The sequence below is a fragment of the Camelus dromedarius genome, chromosome 29 (assembly GCF_036321535.1).
Source record: "Camelus dromedarius isolate mCamDro1 chromosome 29, mCamDro1.pat, whole genome shotgun sequence".
In the NCBI taxonomy this organism is placed as follows: Eukaryota; Metazoa; Chordata; class Mammalia; order Artiodactyla; family Camelidae; genus Camelus; species Camelus dromedarius.
The window spans coordinates 269273-288727 of NC_087464.1; the positions used below are offsets into that span (position 1 = coordinate 269273).

The 19455-nt window shown below is 47.2% G+C and overlaps 1 protein-coding gene across 1 annotated transcript; it reads left to right on the top strand.

Annotated features, from left to right (window-relative positions):
• The first annotated feature begins 274 nt into the window (after nucleotides 1-274).
• On the top strand, nucleotides 275-16103 carry LOC135319549 (putative serine protease 47). The gene is given in 6 exon segments (XM_064480479.1): nucleotides 275-286; nucleotides 5440-5785; nucleotides 6739-6922; nucleotides 8316-8593; nucleotides 10843-11009; nucleotides 15605-16103. Coding segments are annotated over 6 exon segments (1305 nt in total). The 3' UTR covers nucleotides 15923-16103.
• The last annotated feature ends 3352 nt before the right edge of the window (nucleotides 16104-19455 follow it).

A 19455-nucleotide genomic window follows, 5' to 3' on the forward strand; every position in this document is an offset into this window, starting at 1 on the left:
ATATTAGTATCTGGAAATGCAAATCTCGAACTCCCAATTTATCCCTTCCGAACCCTTTCCCCCATTCAAGGCCCAAATGTTGAGAGAGTCCTGTCTCTTTGGCATCTTTTGTCTTCTGGCAGCATCTCTTTTCTCCACTCTATTCAGCATAGCATGTCCTGTTCTAGCACGCCAAATCCAAGAGAGGGAATTTTAGGTATAAACGGTATGTATTGGCATATTTGAGAGATAACACTAACATGGTTTTACATTGTAGTATTGTGTATCTGGGAACATGGTTAAAGAGGTAATTCCTTCTAGTGTGTTCTTGACACTGCTCCCCTTATCCTCCTCCTTATTAAAAAGCCATTAGATTGCCCTTTCTCCAATGAGGCTCTGACCCTTAGGTTCATGTTCTTCCAGATTAGAATACCTAACACATGAATGCAGAGCTCACTATATGTCAGGCACTGTATTAAACACCCTACATGCACTATCTCATTTAATTCTTATGACATCATTATAAGAACATTACACAAATATAAAATTGAGATTATAACAGAAAGATGAGAAAACCGATTTCAAAGAAGTTAGATAACTTGCCTGCATTCACAAGACTAATAAGTTCTTGAGCCTGCACGAGGCTTGCCTGAGTCTCCAACTTACTCCCTTACCAGTACATTAACCCTACATTATGCCGTCAATTGCAGAACTAGCTGCTCATTTTAGCCTGTTAGTATTTGAAGAACAGGCCTTTGTCATTTGGCCATCATTTAAGCACTGCTCCCTGCCTAACCCAGCTAATGTACCCACAGCTCAGTTTCCAGGCAGCCTGTCTTTTCTGTAGCTTGTCTCTCCTCTAGATCTTGCTCAAAATCTGTTTCTCTGTCCCTGCTGTGGGATTAGTGGATTCAGACATTCTGCTTCCTCTCCCTCCTTTCCTCTAAGTGTCTTTTCTCTATAATTTTCCCTACAAGATTCTCATGCAGCTTTCACACGCTCATAAGACAGACTCATTCACAGTATTAATACGTATGTTAAAAAAGAGAGTTGCCATTTTGGAGGCAATTTTATTTATTGTTTTTCTTGCTACTTACTGTTTTCCCTAAACTGTTATCAGACTTAAGATTCATCCATTTATATATTCAATATATTTTTAGGGTTTCCAAACCAGAACCAAATTTATTTACCTATCATTACAGAGTGAAGAAATATTCTGAATATTGCATAAGTGTTATATTCTTTCTACTTAACAATGTCAATGCTGAATAAATATTCTTAAGTATTTACTGAGTGTCTATATGTCAGCAACTACCCTAGATAGTACTGATTACCCTTCCACACAAGTTTTTTTGGTGAAATAACTTTTTTAACATTAAGTCTTCTCAATATGATAATACCCAAGTTCATTTTAGAAAAATAAAAAATACAAACAGAAAAGAATTAGAAAATACACACCAACAACAATCACTTTCAATACTTTTAGGACTATCTTTCCAAAGTTTTATCTATATTTTTGAAGTGTTGAATTTCTTTTCCAGTTAACACTATATCATAAACATTCTTATACATTAATGGTTGTTAAAGGTCGATGAGTTCATTTTTGGGTGTACAATAGTTTTAAAGTCATACTTTCGATGTTGGCCTCTTAATCTGTTGCTAGTTTTCTTGTGATTACGTGTGAAGACCATGATGAACATCATCTAGGTATTTTCCTTTTAATATATCCATAGGCGACTCCTTGTAGCCTCAGAATTTGTATTTCTAGTGGGTTGGGGGACATTTTCCCAGCTCTGAAAGAATTATTACTCAATTGGTTAAAAGTCTGCAAAGGCAATCCCTTCTGTTTGAAATTCAGCAAAATCCAGAATTTGCTCAGACCTTAACTCTTGCAAAGTGTCTCCTTTATTCAGTACATATTGATAGAAAACTGGACATGGGTATACAAATATGAATAAAAGCCTGTGTGAGGCAGATAGCAAAACAGACTAGAACTAATAAACAAGTTTAGGAAGGTAATAAGAAGCAGTATTTCTTATGAAAATCAATTGCATTTCTATATACTAGGTATAAAAAATGAAAAGGAAATTAACAAAATAATTTCATTCACAATAGCTTAGAAAAGAATAAAATACTTAGAAATAAATTGAATAAAGATGTTCAAGATCTATATACCAAAAACTACAAAATATTGCTAAGAGAAATTAGAGATCTAAATAAATGGAGAAATAGATTTTCATGGATGAGGAGATTTCATATTATCAAGAAGGCAACTTTCCTCAAACAGATCTAAAAGTTCAGTGCAGTCCGTATAAAACTAGCTGACTTCTTTTGGGTAGAAACTGACCACCGATCCTAAAATTCATATGGAAATGCAAAGGATGCATAATAGTCTAAACAGTTTGGCAAAAGAATAAAGCTGGAGAACTTTCACTACCTGATTTCAAATTTTACTGTAACACATATTAACCTAGACATTGGGCTTCTTGGAAAAGGATAGGAACACAGTTCAATGGCAAAGAATTAAAATCCAGAAATAGAACCTTACTTTTTATTATGAATTTGTTTTTCACAACGGTCCCAAGACAGCTCAATGGGAAGAAGACTAACCTTGTTTTTTGGCTTTTTTTTTTTTTTTAAATCAAGAAAAGGTACTGGAGTAAATGGACACCCACAAGAAAAGCAACAACAACACACACACACACACACACAAACACCCCAAAGAAATAGAAACTTACATCAGAGACAAAAATGAACTAAAACTTGATCATAGATCCAAATGTAAAAAACAACTTTTAACATTTCTCAAAGGAAACATAGGAGAAAATCTTCATAACCTCTTACTATAACATCAAAAGTATGATGTATACAAGAAAAAAATGGCGAATTAGACTTGATCAAAATTAAAACCTCTTGCTCTTCAAAATCCCCTGTTAAAAGAATGAAGAGACAAGCCACAGACTTGGAGAAAATACTGCAAATCACGTATCTGGTAAAGAATAAAATCTTGTAGTTTGCGACACCATGACTAGACCTAGAGGATATTATGCTAAGTGAAATAAGACAGAAAAGACGTACTGTGTGATTACACATATTTGCGGAATCTAAAAAATAAAACAAATGAACAAACATAACAAAACAGAAACAGAGTTAAAGATACAGAGAACAAACACATGGTTGCCAGAAGTGAGAGTTTTGGGAGGAGGAAAGGAACAGGTGAGGAAGAATTAAGAGGTACAAGCTTCCAGTTGCAAAACAAATGAGTATGAAATGTACAGTGTGCAGAGTATAGTCAATCACTATGTGATATATTTGTGTGGTGACACATGATAATTGCAGTTACCATTTTGAAATGTACAGAAATACCAGATCACTCTGCTGTGTAACAGGAACTAACGTAGCATTGTAGGTCAATTATACTTCAAAAACAAATACATAGAAAAAGGGATTAGATTTGTGGTTACCAGAGGCAGGGGCTGGGGGGACAGGGAACTGGATGATGGCAGTCAAAGCTACACACTCCCAGTTATAAGATAAGTAAGTATTAATAGATGTAACATACAGCGTGATAAATATCATTAATACTATTGTATGTTACACATGAAAGTTGTCAGAGTGAATCCTACGAGTTCTCATCACAAGGAAAAAATTCTTCCCTTTCTTTAATTTTGTATCTAATTGATGGATGTTGATGGATGTTCATTAAATTTATCGTGATGATCATTTCATGATGTATGTAAGTCAACCCATTATGCTGTACCCCTTAAGCTTTTTAAAATTTTTATTAATATATTATTTTAGAGCAGTTTTAGGTTCACAGCAGAACTGAGTGGAAAATACAGTGTTCTCACATAGCCCTCCCCTCTCTCTCTCTCTCTCTCTCTCTCTCTCTCTCTCTCTTTCTATATATATATATATATATATATATATATATATATATATATATATATATATATACTCCCCTACCCTCAGCATCTCTCATCAGTGTGGCATATTTGGTAAAATTGATGAACCAACATAGGCACATTATTATCAACCAAAGTCCATAGTTTACACTAGGGTTCACTCTTGATGTTGTACATTCTATGGGTTTTGACAAATGCATAATGACATTTAGCCACCACTACAATATCATACAGAATAATTTCATTGTCCTAAAAATCCCTTGTGCTCCATCTATTCATTGCTTCCTCCTCCTCCTCAAACCCCTGAAAACCACGATCTTTTTATTGTTTCTGTAGCTGTGGCTTTTCCAGAACATCATTTGGTCGGAATTGTACAGTTTGTAGCCTTTTCAGACTGGCTTCTTTCATTCAGTAATACGTCTTTAAAGTTTCTTCCATGTCTTTCATGACTTGATAGCTCATTTCTTTTTTTTTTTACTGCACATATATTTTTAAATTTACATATATGTACTGTTCATTGTTTCTAAGAACGTTTAGAGCTTTCACTTTTTAAGCTTACATAGTTATCAAAGGAATAAAGCCAACCACAAAACAAGAATTAATTCAAAAATATACATACACCCTGTTATTAATAGCAACATTATTTATAATTGCCAAGATATGGACACATCCTAAGTGCATATCAATAGTTGAACAGATAATGAAGATGCAGCATACATATATGTAGTGGAATACAACTCACCCATAAGAAAGAAGGATATTTTGCCATTTGCAGCCCTTCTTTCACTTTTTTTTTTCACTTCAAAAACCAGAATTTTAAAACTGGCATAAACATTTTCATTACATCGAAAACAACAAAATACCTAGAAATAAACTTAACCAAGGAGGTTACCTATACTCCGAAAACCAAGATGACACAAAGAAATGGAAAGATTTCTTGTGCTTTTGGATTGGAAGAATCAGCACTATCATAATGGCCACACTACCCAAAGCAACCCACAGATCCAAAGCAACCCGCATCAAAATACTCACGACATTCCTCACAGAACTAGAACAAACAATTCCAAAATACATAAGGAGCCACAAAAGATCCCAAGCAGCCAAAGCTATCTTTTGTAGGTCTTGTTTTTCACTCTTTCTTCTTTTTGTTCTCTTTTTTTATGGCTTGATGACTAGAGAAGGTCTTTAACATTTGTTGTAAAGCTGGTTTGGTGGTGCTGAAATATTTTAGTTTTTGTTTATCTGTGAAGCTGTTGATTGCTCCATCAATGTACACTTCAAACCTTAAAAAATGAAAAAGAAAGAATGGACTTCAGTTAATATTAATGTGTCACTATTGGCTCACCAATGGGCCGTAGTAATATAAGATCTTAACATTAGGGGAAACTGGGTGAGAGGGATGTGGGAACTCTTTGCAACTTTTTCATATATCTAAAACTATTCTAAAATAAAAAGTGTATTTAAATAAAAATAAAGAAATAAAAATGTACTGAAAATCAGTGAATTGTCCTTTGTAATAGGTGAACTTCATGGTATATAAATCTTACTTCAGTAGAGCTGTTTAAAGTTAATAAGGGCAGAGTGGGATCGGGGATGGGCCCAGGCAGGGTCAGGGCCAAGGCTCAGGGGCCAGGCTCAAGGCTGGGTCAGGCCAGGGTCAGGCGGGGCCTGCTGGGGGTCAGCAACCTTGACAATGGGCACGGGGGCCTGGCTCCCCGAAGGATGAGGCTGGCCTGTGGCCTTCCTCTGGCTGCTGCTGCTGCCGCCAGCGGCCACCCCGGAGCTGCGGGGGTCCTCCGCCAGTGCCTCGGCGGCACCTGGCCGGGCCCCAGGCGCTGGGGGTCCGGTGGAGGGCGGCCCTCTGACCCCTGACGCACAGCGGCTGGTTCCAGGAGCCACAGGTGCATTGGGGCCTCAGTGTGGGTCTGGGGCTGGTTACACAGGAGGGCCTCAGGGGGGCACAGCTGTGACCAGGGCCTGGGGGCCTCATCTTCTCTCGCCCTTCCCTCCAGCCAGGCAGCCCAGAGACCACCTCAACACAGGTGGGTCACAGGCCCCCACTGTGGGGCCTCTGGGTGGGAACCACCCCAGGACCTTTGTGGGGCTGTGGACTGGGCAGGTAGCAAGGTCTGGCCCTGAGGCTGGAAGGCTGGCTGGAGGGAAGCACCGGAACTGCTGAATAAGTGGCCCTTAGTCTGGGGCCCAGGAGTCTCATTTCCCTCCCTGAGGCCCTGAAGCACAGGCCCTAGGCCAGGAGGCCCACTCTCAGGGGGCCAGGGCACACCCCTGCCCTCCCAAGTGTGGGTCCTAGAGCCAGGGCTGTCTTCATTAGCCCACTCCCTCTTTAGAAATGGAGGATCTTGAGTCAGAGAGGGGGAGTGACTTTCCTCAGGTCACACAGCACTACAGAGCTCTGACTGTGAACCTATTTCCCTGAGATACTAGGATGACGTGGAGGGGGCACAAGCCCTTAGCAACCATGATCTTGGGCAAGTAATATTGGCAGCTTCTGAGGCCTGCAGTTCTTGGCTCTGCAGAGCAGGCACTGAGGAGTGCTAAGTGAGGGAGGTAATGGCTGTGATGGCCAAGCACTTGGCAGGCTCACTCAGGGATGTCCATCACCCTGGAGATGCTGCTGTCACCTGCTGTGGGTGCCCTTGGTCCCCCTCCCGCCCACCAGACCACTGAGCTCTCACCCCCACGGGGCTTGCTCAGTTGTGCTCTGCTGTCCAATTCTTGGCACCCTGTCATTTTGGTAGGCCTCTGGACACTTGGCCTTGGTTTTTCCATCTCTGAAGTGGACGGGGCTTCCCTGGTAGTGGCACCTGGGGCACTAGCAGTGTCTCTGTCATAGGAGGCAGGGGCGTCTCCACTGTGTGTGGGAAACCCAAGGTGATAGGGAAGGTCTACGGCAGCCAGAACACGGTGGTGGGCCAGTGGCCATGGTAAGCCAGCCTGCTGTACCAGGGGTCGCATGTCTGTGGAGCCACCCTCATCAACTCCCGCTGGCTGGTTTCTGCTGCCCACTGCTTTCTCAAGTGAGTCCTCCTTCCTTGGGTGCTGGGGAGAGGGGTGCAGGGGAAGGGGAGAAAAGGGGTGATGGGCATCCCAAAACAGTCCTCTGGGCTTTTCTCTGGGGTGGTCTGTGGCCTTCAAACCCACATCATCCTTGCCTTTGACCTGCGTACCCTCCACCTGGACTGTCCTCCTCGCTCACCTGTCTGATCCTCCTCATGCTCTGTCCTCAGCCCTTGTGCCTGTCCCCTAACACAGATGTGCCCCAGGAGAGTGGAAGTGTTGGTCCTGGCTGCCATGTGGTGTAGACCAACCTCAGACCACAGCTTCTTCTCAGTGTCCCCACATTCCTGGGTGTCAGACTCTAGGCAGAAACTGGAACTGTTCTGGGCCATTCTGCTTGCTTGTGCAAAACTGAGTTCCCAGGAGGAGCTGTGGTCACTGGTGTGAGTGGGTGGACCCCTGCTGCCAGGCTGCTTAGGTGGGAGATGGGGCTCCCTAGGAGAATGACATGACTGTGGAGGAGCCTAACTCACTGCCCTTCCTGGGCCTGGCCCAGTGCCTAGCTTCTGAACGCATGAGGAGGGGTCTGCAGGGAGCAGGGGCATCACAGCCCAGGGCCAGGAGCTGGAGCTTTGAGAACCCAGAGTCCTGTCAGCACCTACTCTGTGCCACGCTGTATGCACGCCCCTCTGTGGCATTGGGGTGGTAAGACCCCACCTCACTGTATCTCCGTCTTGTCAGAAGAGAAAGCCCAACATGGGTGAGAAAAGCAGATCACATGGTGGGGGGGCAGGTCAGGAGAAGCTCTGTGCTCCATTGGGTGTGGAGAGGGACGGGCTTGCAGGAGAGGGGCAGGGGGAGGGTGTCCGGGTGGATGAGCCATGCATGCAAGGTCAGGGAAGTTTTAACACCCATACTCAGGGAACAAGGCAAGTTTCCATTCCCTGTGCTCGTTTGCTCATTTAACAATCTTTTGTGAGCGCTTATAACTAAGTGGACAAGCAGCCCTTGGGCAGGAAGATGTTTAAAGAAAAGAGGGTTGAGAAAAGTGTGGGGCCAGAAGGTGGGCTGTAGGGAGCCTTGGGAAGGTAGAAGTTAGAGCTGGGACTGAAACAGAACTCCTCCTGTGTACAATCACAAGGCCTTCATTTGATGGCCCCCCACCCCACCATCCAGCACTAGGATTCAGTGCTCCTCCAATTCATGGGTGTGATGGAGAAGCCATATGCTGATGTTGTAAGTAGAGTATCAATTAGCCTCAAGAAAGAAGGGCTCCTGACCATTAGAAATGGGGAGACAAAAGCCACGTGGCATACTGGTGGGTAGAGGGGTGGGCAGTTAGATGAGGATGCAGGGAAAGAGAGCTGGCTCACATTCAGACATGATGGTGACCATACGCCCTTCCTCCTCCAGAAAATCTCAATTCCTTGAGAACTACTGGGTTTTGTTAGGAAACACCCAGCTGTACCAGCACACAAGGCACACCCAGAAGATACCCGTGAGCCAGATTATCGTGTACCCAGACTTTGATAAGTTTCACTCTTTTGGGAATCACATAGCCCTGTTTCAGCTGCTCTTTCCTGTGAACTTCACCTCCTACATCATCCCCGCCTGCCTCCCAGCTCCTGGCATGCAGTTGCCCAGTAACTCGTCCTGCTGGATAACGGGCTGGGGCATGCTCAGTGAGGAATGTAAGGGGGCATGGGAGAGACCAGGGGGCAGATGAGGGCGGGGAGGAGGGGCAGGGAGGGGAGGAGGACAGAGGGGTCCCCAGGCAAAGTGGCCGCTGGATCTTGGCTTACCGTGCCTCATTTGCAGAGGACCGGACTAGTCTAGTTCTAGTTCTGAAAGTGTGTGATCCTAAAGCTTCAGTGCTCCCTGAGTCCAGATCTCCGCAAGTCTGGGAATCTGACTTTTGGACTCAAGGATTGTGTTCTTGGAGTCTTTCTAAGGCTTGACTCCAAGATTTTAATCAACCATGGATGTCAGATGACTTGATTCAACTCAGAAGTCATGGTTGGGGCCTGGACCATTCCAAGCCACTGACAAACACTCCTATTTCCCATTGCCATAGGAGGCACTTGGGAAAACTGGAGAGGAAACACATTTATGAACTCTGACCTCTGACCTCTGAGCCTGCAGGATACTTAGAATAATTATGACCTGAGAGTGTTTGACCTCTCTGAAGCTCGCTGTGCTGTTCTTCCAACACAGGTCAACTATCTACTTTGTAGGCTTATTCAGTGAACTGAATAATGCAGGAAAAAGGTGTTTTTTAGGATTGAAAAGGAGAAGTGTAGGCAAAGACTTATAAGTAAGAGTCTTTATTAAAGAAAGGAATGTTCATGGTTTGGGAAATGCTTACAGTGCAAAATTAAGTGGAAAAAGCACATATATTTGTAATTATTTGATACGGTGTTTCTCGGCAGAGGTGCTGCAGGCATTTTGGATGGACCCTGTCTTCACTGGGTAGGATGCACCTGCTAGTGTGTCAGTAACTCTCCCTGTCATAGGACAACCAGATCCCCAGTATTCCCACACCATACACACGAGCGCACACACACACACACAGAAATAAACCATCACAACACACCACGCTCACACCCACAAATACACACACAGAGACTGCTTCCCCTTGAGGGCAGGGACCCTGTCTTGCTGGTTTAATGTCCCAACCTGTGCCCAGGGCCTGGCCCTAGCAGGTGCTCTGCTGCTGCCCCCAGGTCCTAGAGACCGTCATTCTTGCCTGCACCTCCAGACCGGTCTCCAGCTCCACCCTGTGCGCTCTGCTTTAGTCCCCACCAGCTGAATGTTTGCTTCAGAGCAGGGATCGTGTCAGTCCCCTGCTCACTACCCTCAGTGCCTTCTCACTTATGCTTCGAAAAAGGTCCAGACGCCCTACCTCGGCTCTGCATAACGGCCTCCATCCCTCTGTGCTTATCTCCTGCTGCGTCCCGTGCACTCGTGCCTGCCCAGGCGCAGGCCTCCTTCCTGCTGTGAATGTGCCGCAGCCACTCCACTGGGGCTTCACCGTGGCTGGGCTCCCGGCCCCGCTTGCTCTCCCTGCTCTCCTGGGCACGACTTGCTCATCTTGGCAGGACTCGTTCCTTTACATGAACAACTCAGCTCCTCCTCTGAGGAGTTTTACTGGATCACATGAGCTAAAATAGACAACCCCTAACACCACAGCTCCCTGTTGCCTTTACATCACTTACTAGATCTAAAATCATTCTACTATTCACTTCACTTCCCTGTATCCCCCAACTGAGTATGTTCCCCTGTATCACTAGTGTCTAAAAGACACTAAACACAAGGACAAATGAATAAGTGAGTGAGTAGATGGGAGGATGGATTGGGGAGGGGGAGGGAGGAGGATGAGTGAGGGGAAGGGAAGATGGGTGGTGCGTAGGTGAGAGGATGGTGGGCAGACGGATGGAGTGAGTGGACACATCAGTAGGTGGAGGGGGGAATGGAGAGATGGGTCAAGAGATGGGTGGATGGGCAAATGGATGGAAGGGTGAGTGGGTGAACGGGACAAAAGGAGAGCTAGGTAGATGGAGGGAGGATTGGTGGGTGGAAGGAATGGTTAGTGATAGACAAATGGAGAATGGATGGGATGGTTTGTGAAAGGGCAGGCAGGCTGCTGGATGGTTGCTGAACACCCGTGAAGGGTATGTGTTGGTGGGATTTGCGGAATAGAAGAGGTGTGGTCTGTTACCATGAGAGAGGTGGAGGGAATAGGATGAGTTTGGAGGAGTTCAGCAAACAGGAGGGGGCTTCTTAGGCAGAGGTAGGACTGGAACAGTGCTGCAGGCCCAGCTGTGCCGAGACAACCCCGGGCTCGGGGCGCAGCGGCGAGCAGGGCGGAGGAGCGGGGAGCGCGGAGCGGCCCGGAGCTGAGCTGCAGCGCACTTCACTGAACTCCTCCTCGTCCTCGCAGGGCCTCTGCTCGAGCCCTTCCGTCTCCAGGAGGGAAAGTGGGGCCTCGTTGAGAACAAGTTCTGCAATATGTTATATGAACAAAGAGTTGGCCAAGGCAGGAACTACTCTGTGCACGAGGAGATGCTGTGTGCTGGGGACTTCTCGACAGAAAAAGCCATCTGCCGCGTGAGTGAGGCCATTTCTGTTCCTCCCTTGTGTGTTCTCAGGGCCTCAGTTTCCCTGAGGGGGGAGTGGTGTTGCCTCTGCTCTCCTTGTGGAGACCCCCTGGGACGTCCTGCTTCCTCCCTCTCCGTGTCTTCCCAGGCTCCAGCCCTTGGCAGCGTCCCCCCCGGCTGCCCCTTCCTAAGCCCATTGTCCCTGAGAGCGTTACTGGCAGGACCTCAGACAGCGTCTGTTTTTGAGGCATATTTTCCAGTTTTGATTGAGGTGTAACATACTTACAAAAAAGTATATTCATAGTGTTGTCATAGGTGTGTAGTGGATGAATCTTCACAGTGATGCAACATGTGACCAACACCCCGGGGCCCCACTCGTGTCCCTTTCCCACCACCAGCACTCAGGGGAAACTGCCACCTTCACTTGCAACCCCTCAGATTAGATTATCGGTTTTCTGTAAGTAGAATTTATTTCCAGTTGTCAGTCTTTCGTGGCTTCACATTCTGTGTGTGAACTGCGTCCCTGCTGCTGCCTGTAGTTAGTTTGTTCATTCTTGTCGCCTTCCAGGACTCCGCTGGAGGCACTGAATTCTGTGGTCAGTTCTGCTTCTGATGGGTATTCTAGCAGTTTCCAAGCTGTCCATTTCATTTCGCTTCCAAATGTTTCATATTCCATTTCATACAAGCCCATGAGGAGAACTGTTGGATTGAAAGGTATGTGTGGGTTCAGCTCTGGCAGATGCTACCAGACGCCTCCAAAGTGCCCGCCACACGCCCCCGTTCCAGCAGCGGGTCAGGCTCTGTGTCCTTGCCTACACTCGGCACTTTCAATCTTTTCTCATTTTGATCTTATCGTGGTTTTAATCTTCATTTTCATTAAATATATTTTCATATGCTTATTGTCATTGGATCTCTTCTTCTGTAAAGCTGCCCTTCCAGTTCTCTCCCCTCTCATCTTCCTCTTGGGTTGTCTGTCTTTTCCTTGAGGGGCTCTTGGTGTATTTTTCTATATTCCAGACATGAGTCCGCTGTTGGAGTGTGAAGATATCTTTCTGCTCTTTGTTGTGCCCCGTGTCGTAAGCGGGCAGACAGGCCCGGAGAGGGAACGTGGTGCCCTAAAATAAGGCAGTACAACCTGACTCCAAGCCCACTGCCTCCCCGCAGGGCCCAGCCTCCCACGCTGACATCACATCTTTCGCACAGATGGCACCGTGGGGTGGAGGGGAGAGTGTTGGGCTCTGGAGTTAGAGACGCTGCCCTGCCACGTGTCCCTGCCCTGTGACCTCCGGCGGTCTTTTCACCCCCGGAGCCTGTGTCCTCATTCGCAGTGTGGGACTCTGAGGCCTCGTTCACGGTGTTGTGGAAAGGCTGGTGCGGTGGGTGGATAGTGTCCCCTAAATTTACATCCACTTGGAATCTCAGAATATGACCTTAATTGGAAATAGAGGCTTTGCAGATGTGACTAGATAAGAATCTCGAGATGACACCACTCTGAATTTGCAGTGGGCCCTGAACCCAATGACTTGTGTTCTTATAGGAAGAGAGAGAGACACAGAGACGCTCGGTGTCAGACTTCTGACTTCCAGAACCGTGAGAGGACACTTTTCTGTTGTTTGCAGAGTCACTCAGTTTGGGGTGATACGCTGTGGTGCCCCAGGAGACCCGCATGGGAGGGACGAGGTGTGCCTGGCCTGTAGGAGGGCCTCGCTGATGGCAGGTTCCATGATGGCCCAGTGAGCTGCTGAGCCCGAGGGGGGAAGCTTGGCCAACTGCCCCCTTGGTAGGAGGTGGGCCCAGGTTTCCCGGGTCCCAGGCCCTAACCAATGGTGTGGGATTTCTGTCTGGCCTGGCCCGTCCTTCTCACAGAGTCAGCTGCACCCAGAGGTGAAACAAAGTGCTCAGCCCTCATCCTCCCAAGTCCCCATCTGGCTGTCACCCTGGACCCCACTTCCAGCCTTGTCCTCCACCTGCCTTCCCCTGCAGATGTCATGCCCATGGAGTGCAGGGCTGGAGCCCTTTGCTTGCCTCTGGACATATGCAGTGGCCCTTGACCTCTAGTCCCCCTGCCCCCTAGCTTGAGGACACCACTGAGCTGGACACCTAGGAGTCCCAGCAGATGACCCCCTCCTGCCTCCCTCAGCCTTTCAATCACCCAAGCCCATCTGAGAGATTCCTTCTAGATTCATCTGCCACGTCGCCTGCTCTGGCCCCCACCCTCCAACCCGGGGCTCTCTTCTTTCCCCCAAAGTGTCCCTCCCCCTGCACAGGGCCCCCAGAAACAGGTCTGAGGAGAGAAGGGCCACAGGGGCACTCAGCACTCAGACTGTGGGGCAGGACAGACCTGGTTCCAGGCATTAATCTGTTGTTTACTGGAATTGTGGCCTCACCTCAGTTTCATCACCCATGAAATGGGGTCGCTAACAGCCTCCACTTAATAAGGTTCCTATAACAATTTGAGTACTGTGCCTGGCACTCAGTAGGTGCTTGACAAGTGCTGGCTTTCATTCTCCTGGCCTGGTCTGCCCCCCTCTATCTTAATTGTACCTTTTCTGGGCCTTTCTTAGACCTTCCTCTCACTCAAGGTGGATTTCACTTCCTGGCCCCACTCAACACACACGTGCAAGTGTGTCCATGCACACACAAACACACACACACAGATGGCTGTGTCTCTACAGCAGTGCAAACCACAGCTCACTTCGCATAGGAAATATTAGTGTTGGGGTTCCCTCTGCCACCTGAGAGCTCCCCAGGGGCCAGGGGCCAATGGAGCCCTTCTCATCTCCTCTAGATTGGTCCAGAATCCATCATGATATTGGCAACCACATGGCTCATCTGCGTGAATCCCTTGAGGCCTGGAGTGGACAAGGACCAGGCCTTCCCTGGCCTTGAGCAACTAGGAGTGGGAACACTGTGGGGAGGGCCGAGGGATCTCCAGGCAGGGACCACAGAGGGGAGGAGCTGAGAGGTTGATGGCACATTCCCTATGTCCAAGGAGCCCCATGTATGACCCTCTTGGGGCTGCTGAGACAAACCACCTCAAACTGGGTGGGTAAAATTACAGAAATTTATTCTTAGGTTTCTGATGGTCAAAGGTCTAAAACATAGGTGCTGGCCAGGCACGTTCCTTCTGGAGGCTCTAGGGGAGAATGTGCCCTTTCTTCTTCTGGCTTTTTAGGGGCTGCCTGCATTCCTTGGCTCATGGCCCCTTCCTCCATCCTCAAAGCACATCGCTCCAAACTCTACTTCTATCATCACATCTCCTCATGTGACTCTGGCCTCCCACCTCCCTCCTTACCCATGAGGACCCTTGTGACTACCTTAGGCCCACCCAGGTAATCCAAGATGAGCTTCCTACTTCAAGATCCCCAACTCCACCACATCTGCAGAGTCCCTTTTGCCACATAAGGTGACATAAACACAGGTTCCAGGGATGAGGATGGGCATCTCTGAGGGTAATTTTTGGCTGGCCACACCACGTACCCCTCTCTCTCCTTCAATCCACCGCTTCCCCCACCCTCCCTCTCAGCTAGAGGTCTTGCTGCTTATTTCACCTAGAACATCAAAATGAGCAGTCCGACTAGAGCTCATTCACCCTCCCAGCCCCACAGCCCGCTCCCCGCGTCTTGCATCTGGCTCATCCCTCTTCTCCTCGCCTGCACTTACTGGTCCCTCTGCTCCTGCATCAGAAGGTTAGGTTGTTTCCTGTTTAGAGTCTCAGCTCAGGAAGTCTTTGTGCCTCCACCCTTCCTGTCCTGTTCTTTTCATGGCTTGTTTCCACACATCACATCTGACCACGGCAGGCTAGCTGGCTTATCGACAAAACACCATGGGGGAGGAGCAGTGTCATTTCACCCCTGTGCCCGAGGGCGGAGGCTGCCCTGGATGCTTGACGTGCCTGTGGACAGGTGAGCAGAAGAGCTGCAGGCATGGCTGTGGCCCTGCTCCACTCCACCCACGCCCAAGGATGAGACCCTCCCTTTGGCTGACGAAGTGAGAGGATTTTCAATCAGATGGTCCTGCCCTGACAGTATTTCAGGACTCCAGTGATTCCCAGCAGCTTTCTGGGGACCCCCTCCCGCTCCCTGAGCAATGTAGGCTTCCCCTGCCAGGCCTGGGTATGAACATTTTCTGAGGATGCTCATCCAAGGGGTTGAGAGAAAACCAAAGGCCTAAATGAATGAAAAAGGGGGAGGATCCAGGTGGGGGTGTGCTGCTGCAGCTCAGGGTTTTGCAAGAACTGAGGTCTGAAGCAGCTTGGCCTGACCAGGCTCCACTCACAGACCAGTCCTCCTGGGCCCTGTTGGGGCAGCTGTCCCTTCTTGGCCTGGACAGTGCCTTCTCCTGGACCACCAGGGCCTCCCTGGGCACAAGTGTCCATGTGTTGTAGATTTCAATCCACAGCCATCCTGGGGTCAGTCAGAGCTTCCTGAAGTGTGATGCCAGCGCCTGCCTGCATGACTGTAGCTGCAGGGGGACACTGGTGTTTGGACTTTCAAAGTCCAAACTGAGTGAGTCTGGATGCTAGACACTCATGAGCCTGGCCTTGCTCCCTGGTCTTCTCAGCGCTGGCCCAGCCGCCCACACTGACTCCCCTCTCTTTCCTAGGGTGATTCCGGGGGATCCCTTGTCGGCAACCTCACCGATGCTTGGGTTCTGGTGGGGCTGGCCAGCTGGGGCTTGGACTGCCGACATCCCATCTACCCCAGCGTCTTCACCAATGTCTCCTACTTCATTGACTGGATGGATGAGATCCAGAGGCTCACACCGCTCCGTGATGCCATGTCTGCGCCTCCTCAGACCCAGTTTCCACACCAGCCTCTGCAAGCTGCTGGCTCGCCGGGGCCTGGCACAGGCTTTGTGCCCCCACAGCCTTGGCCCCTGCTGCTGTTTCTGCTCCAGGCCCCATGGCAGGCCCTGTGGTGACCTGCCAAGCCCCTCTGCTCCTTCCCTGTGTCTCAGACCCCAGTGTCCTTGCTGGAATTTTCCACCCCCCCCTCCCCCAGCCCCATCAGCTTTCAGAGGTTCCTTCTTGGCTTTCCAGTCCAACAGCTGCCACTCCCCAAACCAAGCCTGAAAAGTCAAATAAAAACAAATGAAAGACTCATCCTGCTCCTGTCTTTGGGCCCTGCTGCCCCTCCTGACCTTCAGCACTCACCCCTTCCCTTGAGGTCTGTTGTCTGTCTCCCTGGACAAAGAACAGGACCTGGCAGAGAGACTGTCCCAGGAGGAAGACAGGGGTGAGGACACTGAAGGAGTCCAGCTGGGGAGGGAGAAGGATGTGTTCATTTGCAGACTCCACCCCTGCCATGGGAGTGCACAGGTTTTCAGAGGAAGTGTATCAGTCAGCTCCAGCCACTACAACAAATACCACAGGCAATGTGGCTTAAACAACAGGAATTTACCATCTCATAGTTCCAGATGGAGCACAGAAGTCTGAGATTAGGGTGCAGGCGGGGATGATTCCCCATGAGGCCTCTCTGCTTGGCTTATAGGTCATCGTCTCCCTGTGTCCTCACATCATTTTCCCTCTGTGTATTTCTGTGTCCAAATTTCCCCCTTTTATAAGGACACCAGTCATAATGGATTAGGGCCCACCCAAGCGACCTCATTTTAACTCAGTTTACCTACTCCAAATAAAGTCACATTCTGAAGTACTGGGGGTTAGGACTTCAGAATATGAATTTGGGGGGACACAATTCAGCCCATAACAGGAAGTTGGACATTTTGCCAGGTGACTACAGTGCAGAGGAGTGACAGCTTTCTCACAGTAAAGAAACATTACCCCTGGTGTTTAGCGAAGGTAGGAACAACTTGCTGTGGAGGGAGAGGGAGCTTCCCAGGGTGCAGGACCACTGAGCTGGACTGGAGTGCGTGACCCGGCCCATGAGGAAGAGGGCTCCACCCTGCAGCACAGAGGGCTCTTGAATGCAAGGGGTCTAGGAGACGGCATGGGAACAGACAGCGGAGGCCCGAGGCCAGACTGAGAGCTGGGGTTCAGGCTGGCAGTCCACAGACCTCTGCTCCTAGAGTTGACTCCTAGCACCTTCCTCACCTGCCCTCATGGCCCTGCTCTCCCCTGTCTGAAGGGGCCCAACTCACTCCCCACCTTCCTAGCTCCCAACCCCACCTGAAACTGCTCCCTTCTGTCCAAGGACCCAAGTCAGCCTCCCCCAAGTTGTCCACACACCTCCAGGAGTTGGAGCCTCATTTCTCCTCTTCTGCTTAGCTGACTCAGGACTTAGTGCCTGGCAATAAGCCTTGAAGCAATGTTCTCATCATTCTTCCTGCCCATCTGCCTGGCACAGTCCTTGTGTAGCCAGAAGGATCCCAGATGAACACCTGTATGGCAATAAAGAAAAAAAAAACTGGACAACTTAGAAGAAATGGACAAGTTTCTAGAAACAAACAGTCCACCAGATCTGAATCAAGAAGATATATATCATTTGAACAGACCGATCACTAGAAGTGAAATAGAATCAACAATAAAAAAAAACCTCCCTGCAAATAAAAGTCCAGGACCAGACGGCTTCACTGGGGAATTTTACCAAACATACCAAGAAGAGCTCATTCCAATCCTTCTCAAATGCTTCCAAAAGATTGAAAAGGAGAAAATGCTTCCAAACTCATTCTATGAAGCCACCATCACCCTGATACCAAAGCCAGACCAAGACACCAAGTAGAAAGAAAGCTATAGGCCAATATCGTTGATTTGCATAGATGCAGAAATCCTCAATGAAACATTAGCAAACAGAATCCAACAACACATAAAAAAGGTCATACACCATGATCAAGTTGGGTGCATCCCCGGGACACATGGATATTTCAACATACATGAATCAATCAATGTGATACACCACAGAGAAAGGACAAAAATCACATGGTCATCTCAGTAGGTGCAGAAAAACCATTTGATAAAATTGAACACCCATTTATGATAAAAAATCTAACCAAAGTGGGTACAGAGGGAACATATCTCAACATAATACAAGCTATTTATGACAAACCTACAGCCAGCATGATACTCTTCAGTGAAAAGCTGAAAGCCTTTCTGCTAAAATCTGGAACAAGACAAGGATGGCCTTTCTCACCATTTCTACTCAACATAGTAAGCAGTGGAAGTCCTAGTCATAGCATTAGATGACAACAACAACAACATCAAGAACAACAACAACAACAAAAAAAGGAATGAATGGGATCCAAATTGGAAGAGATGGGTAAAATTGTCATTATATGCAGATGACATGATACTATATAGAGAAAATCCTCAAGGCTCCACACAAAAACTATTAGAGCTGATAAAAGAATTCAGCAAAGTAGCAGGATACAAGAGTAACATACAGAAATCAGTGACATTTCTTTACACTAACAATGACATATCAGAAAAGGAAAGTAAGGAAACAATCCCTTTTAAAATTGCATCCAAAAAAATAAAATACTTAGCAATAAATCTGACCCAGGAAGTGAAAGCCATATGTGGAGAAGTACAAAACAGTGACTAAGGAAATTAAATATGACTTAAAGAAATGGAAAGATATCCCGTGTTCTTAGATTGGATGAATTAGTATTGTTAAGATGGCCATACTACAGAAAGCAATCTACAGTTTTAATGCCATCCATATTAACCCAGGACACTTTTCACAGAACTACAATAAATTATCCTAAAATTTAAATGGAATCACAAAAGACCCAGAATTGCCAAGGCAATACTGAAGAAAAAGAACAAAGCTGTAGGAATAACCCTCCCAGACTTCAGACAATGTTGTAGAGCTACAGTAATCAAAACAGCATGGCATTGGTACAAAACCAGACATATGGATAAATGGAACAGAAGAGAGAGGCCAGAAAAAAATCCACAAACTTTTGATCAATTAATCTTTGACAAATGAGTCAAAAACATACAGTGGAGTAAAGACAGTCTCTTCAGCAAATGGTGTTGGGAAAACTGGACAGCTGCATGAACATCAGTGATGTTAGAACACTCTCTCACACCATACACAAAAATAAACTCAATATAGCTTAAAGGGTTAAACATAAGACAAGACACTATAAACCTCTTAGAAGAAAACATAGGCAAAACATTCTCCAACACAAATCTCAGCAATATTCTCCTTGGGCAGTCTACCCAGGCAATAGAAAAACAAAGCAAAAATAAACAAATGGGACCTGATTAAACTTACAAGCTTTCACACAGCAAAGGAAACCATAAGCAAAACAAAAAGACAACCTATGGAATGGGAGAAAATATTTGCAAAACATGAGACTGACAAGGGCCTAATCTCCAGAATATATGAACAGCTCATACAACTTAAGAAAAAGAACACAACCCAATCCAAAAATGGGCAAAAGACCTAAACAAGCAATTCTCCAGTGAAAACATACAAATAGCCAATAGGCACATGAAAAAATGCTCCACATCATTAATTATTAGAGAAATGCAAATCAAAAGTACAATGAGG